We start from the raw sequence: 12,555 nt of genomic DNA on the forward strand, positions 1-12,555 counted from the left end.
TTGAGAACCCAAGGGATGACTAAATGCCCCCTTGGGTTCTCGAGAGCTAGACTCAATAATGTATCTAATGTTGGGGCTATAAGAGGACAGGCTCATTGTAACGGCTGGCATGAAATCAATGGAACGTTCCAAGCATATGGAAATCATGTTTGACTTCGTTCCATTTACCATGATTTTGCAAACCTGTCCTCAAGACCCCAAGGGATGCACTTTTGGGGTTTTGCCCTAGCACTACACAGCTGACTCAAATAATAAACTAATCATCAGGCTTAGATCATTTTTATCAGCTATATATTGTTAGGGGAAAAACTAAACACGCACCGCTTGGAGTCCCGAGTATCGACTTTGATAAATGCTGAATGCAATTCCATTCGTCCTTCAATATCGCCTCCAACCAGCCTTAAATACATTTTTTTTGCATCCAGCCAAACAACTTCGGCAGGTCCTTGGAATTAACTGTGGAGAGTAATTGTAGGATTTTATTTTTTTGCGTCTAAAAAGTTATTCAACAAATATTTTGCTACATACAATTGCTCATGACTGAGGTAAATAGTTGCTCAAGCTTACATTTTCGTAACGCATGTGTCAAATTCCAGATACATATTTGAAGAGGTACGAGAATTTGCTAACTATTATTATTGGTGAAAATTGAGTGTGTTTCGTATATGTTATTTAGTTCATTTAACCTATTGTAGAAAATACAGCATTTTTTTTACAAAGGAAATGAACGCGTGTTGAATAAAACGATAGTTTACGCCACGTAGGGATTTTTTAAAAACATTTGCACTACTTTCAAATCCAGGGGTCACAAAGAGGTAAACATGAACCCGGAAGTAGATAGGAACGGGGGTATTTTAGATTGTAGATGACGCTCATTTTTATTAGTGTTTTTTTCTGGTTAGTTATCTCAAGCCAGTTAGTAAACCTGATGTAACGATCTTTATGTTTATAATAATTCTAATGTAGTAGTCATCTACTGTTTAAATGCTATATATCGAATTAAATGATGCTGTCGGGATCCGCATGCTCGGCGAATCCCTGCCTCATCACCGCAGTTGTTGATGCGACCGTTAGCTTGTTAACTCGCAATTTAGCTAGCTTTACAAGCGGTGTCAATGCTATCGCTCAATAAATGTCTAGTTGCAAGTGTTGTATTTTGGTAGTTAATTGTGTGACTTAAGATCCTGCCATACTGTCTTAGCCATCTGTTTACTAATGTTAGCTAGGTAACGGAGTTGGCTTGTCACATTGTTTATGTTCTCTGCTCAGTTTAGGAAGTCAACCACGGACGTTTGATCACAAGAGGCAGCGAAAGAAAGGTGTGGCGACAAGGGGGTCCCCCCTCAGTATTGAGGCCGTATTTCTCAACTGAATTCGTAAGGCCCTTTCCCCGAAAACATTATTATCCAGTGGTTGTAGTAGTTGGCAGTATGACAGAACAAGCTTGTTATTCCAAATACTTATTCCAGGTTCCACAAGAACTGCCAATATGGTGTTAGCCGACTTGGGAAGAAAAATAACCTCGGCGTTGCGATCCCTGAGCAATGCCACCATCATCAATGAGGAGGTATATCATATCAGAACTCTTGTTTTTGGTTCAACTTTTGGCAACAAAAAAATATATATACTTTTTTTAAAGACAGGTTTCACCCACGCCAGACTATGTATTTCCCATAGATTGTGTTATTTTTTTCTCTAGGTATTAAATGCAATGCTGAAAGAGGTATGTGCTGCCCTCCTAGAAGCTGATGTCAACATCAAATTGGTGAAGCAGCTCAGAGAAAATGTCAAGTGAGTAACAATATTCAGGCACACACTGTTATGTAGTAGATAAAGCTGAATTATGTGATTTTTTAAAACGTAGATTCAAAATGTTTCCAGCTAATGTACTTTTTCTGACCACAGGTCAGCCATTGACCTGGAGGAGATGGCCTCTGGGCTGAACAAGAGGCGAATGATCCAGCATTCTGTGTTCAAGGAGCTGGTCAAGGTCTGTCTCATTCTGACAATTATTAATTCAATGTTTGTCATTTAGTGTTGTGTGAAACTTAGAATAACTCTGTACATTATTGGTTCAATGATGGTCCAGTGTGAAGTAACTGAATAAGTTAAGGTTTGATAGAAAACTTGGGTAGATGTCTGACTACCGGCTGTTGGTGGGACTTCATGGATATTTCCATAGTGGTTGTTTTCAAGTCATGTGGTCTATTGCTATTCTGAGGTGTTTTGAATGAGTCAACTATAACATAAGTAATCAGTTTTGTTTATTTACTGTACAGTCAAACCTGTCATTCCCCCCCCTCAGCTTAATTCATCAAAGGACCCAAATAGCTGTATTTTAACATTTTGATCACTTAGCTATACATCCTTAGTTAGGGAAGGCCTACTCTTGGCTATAGATGCTATCAATTTATGTTTCATATGGGTCACAGATCAGATGGCTTGTTTACACTTTTATTTTTAAGAAGCTTATGTGGTTGGGTGAGACGCACCCCTACATTCTCACTTCACATCTTTGACAAAGATGCAATGCTTATGTGTTAGTCACATTTGACTGGATGGGAGTGTTTGTTTATTTGTCTAAGATTTTGCTCTTGTTGTCTCAGCTGGTGGATCCAGGTGTCAAGGCTTGGACACCCACAAAGGGAAAGAACAATGTTCTCATGTTTGTGGGTCTTCAGGGCAGTGGGAAAACCACAACATGTTCCAAGGTGAGCCATTCCTGGATATCAGCCTAAAGATAAGGTAATTCAGTTGGCCATTTGTCCAAAATGTATTATACCTTTGCTCATTTCACTAATGTATTGAATACTGTTTCCACAGCTGGCGTACTACTACCAAAGAAAAGGGTGGAAAACCTGTTTGATATGCGCTGACACTTTTAGAGCTGGTGAAGTTTCATTATCTTCCTCTATCTGTTTGATAGTCCATCTGGAAAGAAATGAGCAATAGCAACTAAGTCTACAGCCTTTTTTGTGTGTGCGCAGGTGCTTTTGATCAGTTGAAGCAAAATGCAACAAAAGCCAGGATTCCATTCTATGGAAGGTATGACATGCTTTGCATTTGGTTGCTTCTCTGCTAGGTGATCCATCTCAAGTAATTTTTTGTTGTTGTGATATTAGATTTTCATGCTAATGCTTGCATATACAGTACACTAACTTTGTTATATCCAGTTATACAGAGATGGACCCTGTCGTCATAGCTGCGGAAGGTGTGGAAAAGTTTAAGAATGAGAGCTTTGAAATAATTATTGTTGATACCAGTGGTCGACACAAGCAAGAAGATTCCCTTTTTGAGGAGATGTTACAGGTTTCCAATGCAGTGGTAGGTAACAATCGGATAACTATCCAGACCCCTTCAATATCATCAATACAGTAAACTAATGCTAAACGTAATCTCTAGGGACATTTAGATTTCTCTGCCACCCTAAGCTTTAGTATTGTCATTATAAAATGTAATGCTCCAAAGAAAATGTACTAATGCATGGTTTCACTCCAAGCATGCATCTCTCTCCTCCAGCAACCCGACAACATTGTGTACGTGATGGATGCCTCCATTGGTCAAGCTTGTGAAGCACAGGCTAAAGCCTTCAAAGACAAAGTAGAAGTTTCCTCAGTTATAGTGACAAAGCTAGATGGCCACGCCAAAGGTGGTGGTGCTCTCAGTGCGTACGTAAATAGTGATCTTTGCTCAAACAATTTATCCACGTTATGGTGAACTGAGTTTCCTTTAATACTGCAGAATGCATCAACTCAATGCTAAGCCGGACATTTCGTGCTCATGTTTCCTTTTAGAGTGGCTGCTACTAAGAGTCCCATCATTTTCATTGGTACTGGTGAACACATTGATGACTTGGAGCCATTTAAGACCCAACCCTTCATCAGCAAGCTACTGGGTAAGCTGTGAACCCTTTTGAATAAAGTGTAATCATAAGAGGTCACATGGCATGTCGTTTTTCTTAACCTGTTTTGTACAACCTCTTGAGTTGTGTATTTTTGTCCTCAGGCATGGGAGACATTGAAGGTTTGATCGACAAAGTCAACGAACTCAAGCTGGATGACAACGAGGAGTTGATTGACAAGTTGAAACATGGTGAGAATGAGATCATCACTGTAATGCAGGCCCCATATAATAACCCACATAGGGTATGCTTATGCTCTGCAGTCCATAACAGTTATACATTGTCATGTGGTATAGTTGTTGGGTCACATTGTTTATAAGCATCTTCTAATCACAATTTGTGCCACAGGTCAGTTCACTCTTAGAGACATGTACGAGCAGTTTCAGAACATCATGAAGATGGGACCATTTGGCCAGATCATGGTAAATAAACGGCAACCTGAATCCCTATTTAAATAATGATCTGCGCTAAACTATAAAGCTTATTTCTTATAGGGCTTCATGCAATAGATAAAACCAGACTGTCAATGTTTAAGCGCGAAGGCCTTTTCGAAACGGTCAACTGTATCCCTTGTTTTTCATTTGCCCTGATTATGGTAAATAATGGCTACTTAAATGTTTTGGTGCCTTCAGAAAGTATTGATACACCCTTGACTTATTCCACATTTTGCATTATAACCTGATTTCAAAATGGATTCAACAGATTTTATTTAACCATCTACAAACGATACCCCATAATGACAGTGAACTTTGTTTGGTTTTTTTTGCGCTGAAATGTATTGAAAAGTCTAAGACCTTTCCACACCTGGATTGTGTAACATTTTCTCTATTCTTCAAGCTCTGTCAAATTGGTTGTTCCTCATTGCTAGACAACGATTTTTAGGTCTTGCCATAGCTTTTCAAGTAGATTTAAGTCAAAACTGTAACTTCGCCACTGAGGAACATTCACGGTTTTCTTGGTAGGCACCTTCAGTATAGATTTGGCCTTTGTGTTTTAGGTTATTGTCCTGCTTTATGGTGAATTAATCTCCCAGTGTCTGGTGGAAAGCAGACTGAACCAGGTTATTCTCTAGGATTTTGCATGTGCTTAGCTCATCCCGTTATTCTTTTATCCTGAAAATATTCCCAGTCGTAGCATAACCATTACATTATGCAGCCACCACTGCTTGAAAACATGGAGAGCGGTACTCTGCTGTATTGGATTTGACTCAAACATAACACTTTACCTTTTTGTCAGGAATGCAATTGCTTAGTCACATTTTTTGCAGTTTTACTTTTGTGCCTTGTTGCAAACAGGATGCATGTTTTGGAATATTTTTGTTCTGTACATGCTGCTTTTCATTCTGTCAATTAGGTTGGTGTTGAGTAACTACAATGTTGATCCGTCCTCTGTTTTCTCCTATCACAGCCAATAAACTCCGTAACTGTTTAAAAGTCACCATTGGCCTCATGGTGAAATCCCTGAGTGGTTTCCTTCCTCTCTGGCAATTGAGTTAGAAGGATGCCTGAATCTTTGTAGTGACTGGGTGTATTGATGCACCATCCAAAGTGTAATAACTTCACCATGCTCAAAGAGATGTTCAATGTCTGATTTTTTTTTTTTTACCCATCTACCAATAGGTGCCCTTTGCGAGCCATTGGAAAACCTCCCTGGTCTTTGCTTGAATCTGTTTGAAATGCACTGCTCGACTGAGGGACCTCACAGATAATTGTATGTGTAGGGTACAGATATTCAGTAGTCATGTTAAACACTATTGCTCACACTGAACCCATGCAACTTATTATGTGACTTAAGCAAATCTTTACTCGTGAGATTATTTTGGCTTGCCATAACAAAGGGGTTGAATACTTATTGACTCAATACATTTGATTTTTTTCTTGTATTAATTTGTATAAAAAATAATTCCACTTGACATTATTCACTGGCCTACGCACACTACCCCATAATCTCAATTTAAAGATCAGGCTGTAACAACAATGTGGAAAAACTAAGTGTGTGTGAATACTTTCTGAAGGCACTGTATATTATTCTAATCACATAAGATGCTAATCTTACTTCTGTTATTGTCACAAGGGTATGATCCCAGGTTTCGGAACGGACTTCATGAGCAAAGGTAACGAGCAGGAGTCCATGGCCAGGTTGAAGAAACTCATGACAATTATGGACAGCATGAATGACCAAGGTAAATACACTAAGTGTACAAAACATTGGGAACCTGCTCTTTCCATGACAGGTGTATCCAGGTGAAAGTTATGATCCCTTATAGTAAATCCACTTCAATCAGTTTAGATGAAGGGGAGGCTTTCTTATTGAGACAAATGTAACATGGATTGTGTGTGTGCCATTCAGAGGGTGAATAGGCAGGACAAGATATTTAAAGTGGCATTGACATCATTTTTAACTACTTTGCAGATCTGAAACAATCCTCATATCTGTCAAATGTAAATTTACCAGTTTATACTTCAAAATTAACTTCAGAGGTTTTAAGAATAGGTTATATTTGACTACATTACTTTACAAGGTATTGTTGACAGATGAATGCATGATTCATATAATTCACCAATACATTTCTAGGTATTGCATCAGGTTGTAAATCACAGTTGACCTGGTACATTGTTTGCTACTGCCACCCATTTGGGATGCACCATTTCAGTTTCAATGACAAAATATTTTGAACAAGAACTGATGACTAAGGCTGGGAATGTCAATACAATCAAATTAGAAAGGTTTATGATCACAAGTCATAACGTGGCTAATAGGCTAGCACACACAAGTGACTCTAAATTAGTAGAGTCATTTAGTTTATTAAGTTACAGCCTGATGCGGTCACTTTGGTGAATTCCACTTCAATTGCCCTGCTTTCGTGTGTCCCATTTGCAGCGGCGGGAAAGTGTGAAGACGCATGCCACAGTCTTAGCTAGGCTGCTAAAATATTGTGGTCTGGCTTTGGTTTTTGAAGCTTGACATGAATAACCGAAAAACACAATGCAAAAAAGAAAGACCTATTACAGCAACAATTTCTTTGGCTGCATTCTGAAAGCATTCAGGCCCATTTTTCATTTATGTTACAGCCTTATTCTAAAATGGGTAACTTATTTCCCTTATCAATCCACACACTATACCCCATAATGACAAAGTAAAAACAGGTTTTTAGAAATGTTTGTAAATGTTTTACAAATAAACATACTTTATTTACACAAGTATTCAGACCCTTTGCTATGATACTCTAAATTGAGCTCGGGTGCATCATGTTTCCATTGATCATCCTTGAGATGTTTCTACAACTTGATTGGACATGATTTGGAAAGGCACACCTGTCTATATAAGGTCCCACAGTTGACAGTGCATGTCATTACAAAAAGCAAGCCATGAGGTCGACAGAATTGTCAGAGCTCCGAGGCCAGATTGTCTTCGGGCGCAGCTCTAGGGAAGGCTACCAAAAAAAATGTCTACAAGAGCACAGTGGCCTCCGTCATCCTTAAATGGAAGTTTGGCACCATCAAGACTCTTCCTACAGATGGCAATCAGGGGAGAAGGGCCTTGGTCAGGAAGGTGACCAAGAACCTGATGGTCACTGACAGCTCCGGAGTTTTATGGTAGTCGCCAGACGGAAGCCACTCCTCAGTAAAAGGCACATGACAGCCCGCTTGGAGTTTGCCAAAAGGCACCTAAAGGACTCTCAAATCAAAGTTTATTTGGCGCATGTGCTGAATACTACTTACAGTGAATTGCTTACTTACAGGCCCTAACAACAGTGCAAATGTTTAAATGGGTATTAGGGGAACAATACATAAGGTAATAAAAGAATGGTGAAATGAGTGGCGAGGCTATATACAGGCGCCGGTTAGTCGGGCTTATTGAAGTAGCATGTACATGAATGTATAGTTATAGTGACTATGCATATGTGATAAACAGAGTAGCAGCAGCGTAAAAGAGGGGTTGGGGGGGACACAATGCAAATAGTCCGAGTAGCATTTGATTACCTGTTCAGGTGTCTTATGGCTTGGGAAGCCTGAAGCCTTTTGGTCCTGGACTTGGCGTTCCGGTACCCAAGAACCGTGCCCAAGAACACTGGTGGTCTGCTTTAAACATGTTGGTGTTAGACTCATCAGGGGCATGTTGAAAATGTCAGTGACGACACCTGCCAGTTGGTGAGCACACGTCCCGGTACTCCGTCTAGCCCCGCAGCCTTGTGAGTGTTGACTTTAAAGGTCTTACTCACGTCGGCTACGGAGAGCGTGATCACAGTCGTCCGGAACAGCTGACGCTGTCATGCATGCCTCAGTGTTGCTTGCCTTGAAGAGAGCATAGAGTGATTCAGCTTGTCTGGTATGCTTGTCACTGGGCAGCTCGCGGCTGTGCTTCCCTTTGTAGTCTAGTGGTTTGCAAGCCCTGCCACATAAGACGAGCATCGGAGCCGGTGTAGTGTAATTCAATCTTAGCCATTGTATTGGCACTTTGCCTGTTTGATGTTTCGTCGGAGGGCATAGCAGGGCTTCTTATAAGCTTCCGGTTTAGAGTCCTGCACCTTGAAAGCGGCAGCTCTATAATCCATGGCTTCTGGTTGGTATGTATGTACAGTCACTGTGGGGACGACATCCTCGATTCACTTATTGATGATGCCAATGGCTGATGTGGTGTACTCCTCAATGCCATCGGAGGAATCCCGGAACATATTCCGGTCCGTGATAGCAAAACAGTCCTGTAGCTTAGCATCTGCGTCATCTGACAACTTTTTATTTTATTTTTTATTGACTGCGTCACTGGTGCTTCCTGCTTTAGTTTTCGCTTTTAAACAGAAATCGGGAGGATATAATTGTGGTCGGCTTTACCAAACGGAGGGCGAGTGAGCGCTTTGTACGCTTCTCTGTGTGGAGGACAGGTGTTCTAGTTTTTTTTTTTTATTCCTCTGGTTGCACATTTTTTAACAGATTTGGTCAAACGGATTCAAGTTTCCCTGCATTAAAGTCTCTGGCCACTAGGAAATAAACAGGTTCCTGTTTATTTCCTTTTGTGCCAGCATCTGTCTGTGGTGGTAAATAAACAGCCACAAAGTATAGCTGCGAACTCTCTAGGCAATAGTGTGGTCTACAGTTTAAGATATTCTAATTCATGTGAGCGAAATCTTGAGACTTAGATTTCATGTACTAGCCGTTGACAAATATGCACAGTCCCCCCCACACACACCTTACCAGAGTGTGCTGTTCTATCTAGCCAGTGTGCTGTTTTATCCCGCTAGCTGAATATCCATGTTATCACTCAGCCACGATTCCATGAAACATAAGATGTTAGTTTTTGATGTCCCCTTGGACGAGATACGATCACGTATATCCTACCAATGATTGTATGTTGGAGTATTGTTGATAGTAACAGCACCTTTCCCACTCACCTTCTGCGGATGCTTATGAGGCCCTCTGCTCTGTGTCCTCTGTTCCTGCGTTGCTTTCTCTTGCCAATAACTGGGATGTTGGCCTTGTCGGGTGTTTGCAGTATATCCTGTGCGTCCTGCTTGTTGAAGAAAATATCTTAGTCTAATCCGAGGTGAGTGATCGCTGTCCTGATATCCAGAAGCTCTGTTTCTCTTTTTTTTGCCGTAAGATATGGTGGCAGAAACGTTACGTACAAAATAAATTACAAATAACGCGTAAAAACACACTTGCACAATTGGCTAGACGCCTGTAAAACTGCTGCCATTTCTTCCGAGGCCAAGATTCTCTGGTCTGATTTAAACCAAGCGTCACGTTTTGGAGGGGTACCATCCCTACGGTGAGCATGGTGGCAGCACCATGCTGTGGATTTTTTTTTTTTTTTTCAGCAGCAGGGACTGGGAGACTTGTCAGGATTGAGGGAAAGGTTTAATGGGGTGAAGTACAGAGTGATCCTTGACAAAAACCAGCTCAGGACCTCAAACTGGGGGCGGTGGTTCAACTTCTAACAGGACGTTGACCCTCAGCACACAGACAAAACACAGGAGTTTCTTCGGGACAAGTCCTTGAATGGCCCAGCCGGAGCCCGGACTTGAACCCAATCGAACATCTCTGGAGAGACCTGAAAATGGCTATGCAGGAAATGTCAGGAAATGCTCCAAAAATGGTCATTCTTCTTATATATGAACAAATTTGAATAAGATCTAATGTTGCTGAAATGGCGTTAGTTCCATTTGAATTTCCTTTCGAACGGGCCATGGCTGTAAGTGCCAGGCACACGGGTTTGTCAAGAACTGCAACGCCGCTGGGTTTTTCACGCTAAACCGTTTCTCATGTGTATCAAGAATGGTCCACCACCCAAAAGACATCCTACCAACTTGATGCAACTGTGGGAATGATTGGAATCAACATGGGCCAGCATCCCTGTGGAACGCTTTTGACACCTTGAGTCCATACCCCGATGAATTCAGGCTGTTCTGAGGACAAATGAGGGTGCAACTCGGTAGTGTATTTAACCCTCTCGTCAATAAACAGTAAATTACAAACAAAGGTTACACAAGATGTGTAATTGTTTTCCTAACCATGGATTCTTTCTTTGCAGAACTTGACAACAAAGACGGTGCAAAGCTTTTCACCAAGCAGCCGAACCGAATTGCCCGAGTTGCGCGGGGTTCTGGGGTTGCCATCAGGGACGTCCAGGAGCTGCTCACCCAGTACACAAAGTTCGCCCAGATGGTGAAGAAGATGGGTGGCATCAAGGGCTTGTTCAAAGGTATGCACTTCTTGGATGCATATTAACATTACTAGTTGTCAAATCCTTGCTTCCTCCATTTCCCCCTGCCCCTCTCAAAGCACATTGGAAGAGGTCTGAGGGAAGGGCCTTGGCTCTTCAACTGCACTTTGTGAGAAGAGGAAACGAGAACAGACAAAGCAAGGATTTCATGGCTAGTCATGTTTTCAGACACAGCCCTGAAACTGAAGCACTAGTCCACTAACACAATTTTGCTTTCTTCAAGTAGTAGGCGATGTCTCAATTTTTAAAAAACATGTTTACAGGTGGTGACATGTCCAAGAATGTCAACCCCTCTCAGATGGCTAAGTTAAACCAACAGATGGCAAAGATGATGGACCCAAGGGTTCTCCACCATATGGGTAGGCATGACTTTCACTTCCATTTTTATGTCATGTCACTTTTCCCAAACTATTCCTTTGTTACTTTGTACTTAGATTAGTTCAATGATTTGAATATGGTCAGTACAAATGTAATGACATGGATGTTATATAATGCATAGACTGCATGGTATCCCTGATCTACAAATCACCTTGCACCCCAAATAATAATTTGATTAAGATTAGCTATTCTCATCCTCGCCACCTTGCTGTCGAGTTTAACTGATTTCTTTTCTCTCATCTTCAGGTGGGATGGCTGGTCTCCAGTCCATGATGAGACAGTTCCAACAGGGTGCAGCTGGCAACATGAAAGGGATGATGGGATTCAACAACATGTGAACCACTGAGCCTTAACACAGCAAAATAAAAAGGTTGTCATTTGGATTCAGCAAGGTGTGGTGATGCTTTAGCAAGAAGGAGAGCAGTGTTATTTTTGCCTCAGTAATATAATTCATGAACACGTTTGTGTATAAAATGATGCAGAAAGCATATTTACAGGTCAGGATAACTAAAACAAGTTCTCTGATTTTTACAGTAATTGTAAATGAGGTCCCCAAGATACAGAAATTGTGGGGTCATATCCATTAGGAACCAAATGGAAGAAATTGGCATGAAACCGGGAGGCACCACCTGGACTTGTCCAATAAGATACGCATTTATTTTGTTGCAATATTTTTTTATGTTTTGTGCCATAAACACAACCCTTATTTGGAGAGCTGGTGAATGGGTATGCTGATATTAGTTTGTGAAAATTATTTTTGAAAATGTTATAATAAAATTTGTCTTGCAATGTTTTTAAAAGCCAGTCTCCTTTTCGCTCATATTTGCCCTATCAATTAAACGCTTTGCATGACTATTAAAATGTGTACTTGTTGGGTCACTGCATTTCAAGGATATTGAGCAGAAAGGCTAAATTTTACATTTGACATTACTGATTGATATGTTTATCCCAGCAAGTGCTTTACTTGGGCAGGAGCTCACTGGAACTAAGTACCAGGCACCTTTTATAGTAAAATACTTTAAAGTGCCACTTACTTACTATTTTTTTTTTTTTTTTGGGGGGGGTCTTTACTATTTATATTTTTGACTACTTTTACTTCACTACATTCCTAAAGAAAAGTGTGTACTTTTTACTCTACATTTTCCTTGACACCCAAGAGTACTTACATTTTGAATGCTTAGCAGGACCAAAACGGTCCAATTCTCACACTTATCAAGAGAACATCACTGGTCATTTTACTGGGTAACTGTTGCTTGAGTTATTTCATATCAAGGGGATCTTTCCTTTTACTCAAGTATGACAGGTGGGTACTTTTTCCACCACTGATATTAGCTCAAAGGTTTTGCAGAGTTGTTGCGTCTACATATTATCCCTAACCCTTTTTCAGTCCAAGTCGAGCACTTAACATATTGAATTTATTCAAAAAGAAACATGGAGCCAAGAGGCTCACTCTTATCGGTCCAACAAGCAGGACAACTGTTTCATATAGATAATTCTCTGGAAAGAAGCCACACACGTCCCAAAAAATCACTGTTGGGAAAACATGAACATGTCAC

At 40.7% G+C, this 12,555-nt stretch overlaps 1 protein-coding gene across 7 annotated transcripts; it reads left to right on the forward strand.

Annotated features, from left to right (window-relative positions):
- The first annotated feature begins 306 nt into the window (after positions 1–306).
- On the forward strand, positions 307–11,799 carry LOC118362738 (signal recognition particle 54 kDa protein). Of its 7 annotated transcripts, none has more exons than XM_052486450.1 (17): positions 307–612; positions 1,270–1,376; positions 1,470–1,567; positions 1,700–1,791; positions 1,906–1,990; positions 2,607–2,711; positions 2,824–2,890; positions 2,988–3,045; positions 3,174–3,324; positions 3,520–3,668; positions 3,795–3,895; positions 4,006–4,092; positions 4,250–4,323; positions 5,975–6,083; positions 10,430–10,600; positions 10,885–10,980; positions 11,246–11,799. In XM_052486450.1, the coding sequence occupies exons 3-17, from the start codon at positions 1,490–1,492 to the stop codon at positions 11,335–11,337; spliced, it is 1,515 nt and encodes a 504-aa protein (XP_052342410.1). In that variant the 5' UTR covers positions 307–612; positions 1,270–1,376; positions 1,470–1,489; the 3' UTR covers positions 11,338–11,799. The 7 variants fall into 7 exon arrangements, 5 of the variants coding, with proteins under 5 accessions (XP_052342410.1, XP_052342408.1, XP_052342411.1 ...); XM_052486448.1 differs by having other exon boundaries at positions 307–545; XM_052486451.1 differs by lacking the exon at positions 307–612 and adding an exon at positions 879–897.
- The last annotated feature ends 756 nt before the right edge of the window (positions 11,800–12,555 follow it).

This window comes from Oncorhynchus keta, chromosome 29 (genome assembly GCF_023373465.1).
Source record: "Oncorhynchus keta strain PuntledgeMale-10-30-2019 chromosome 29, Oket_V2, whole genome shotgun sequence".
Classification (NCBI taxonomy): Eukaryota; Metazoa; Chordata; class Actinopteri; order Salmoniformes; family Salmonidae; genus Oncorhynchus; species Oncorhynchus keta.

Excerpts from the sequence above, each read along its gene's own strand:
- LOC118362738 (XM_052486450.1), top strand. The coding sequence starts at position 1,490 with ATGGTGTTAGCCGACTTGGGAAGAAAAATAACCTCGGCGTTGCGATCC. Across the intron at positions 3,046-3,173 it reads AGGATTCCATTCTATGGAAG|TTATACAGAGATGGACCCTG; the intron begins GTATGACATGCT and ends TGTTATATCCAG. Across the intron at positions 3,325-3,519 it reads TACAGGTTTCCAATGCAGTG|CAACCCGACAACATTGTGTA; the intron begins GTAGGTAACAAT and ends TCTCTCCTCCAG.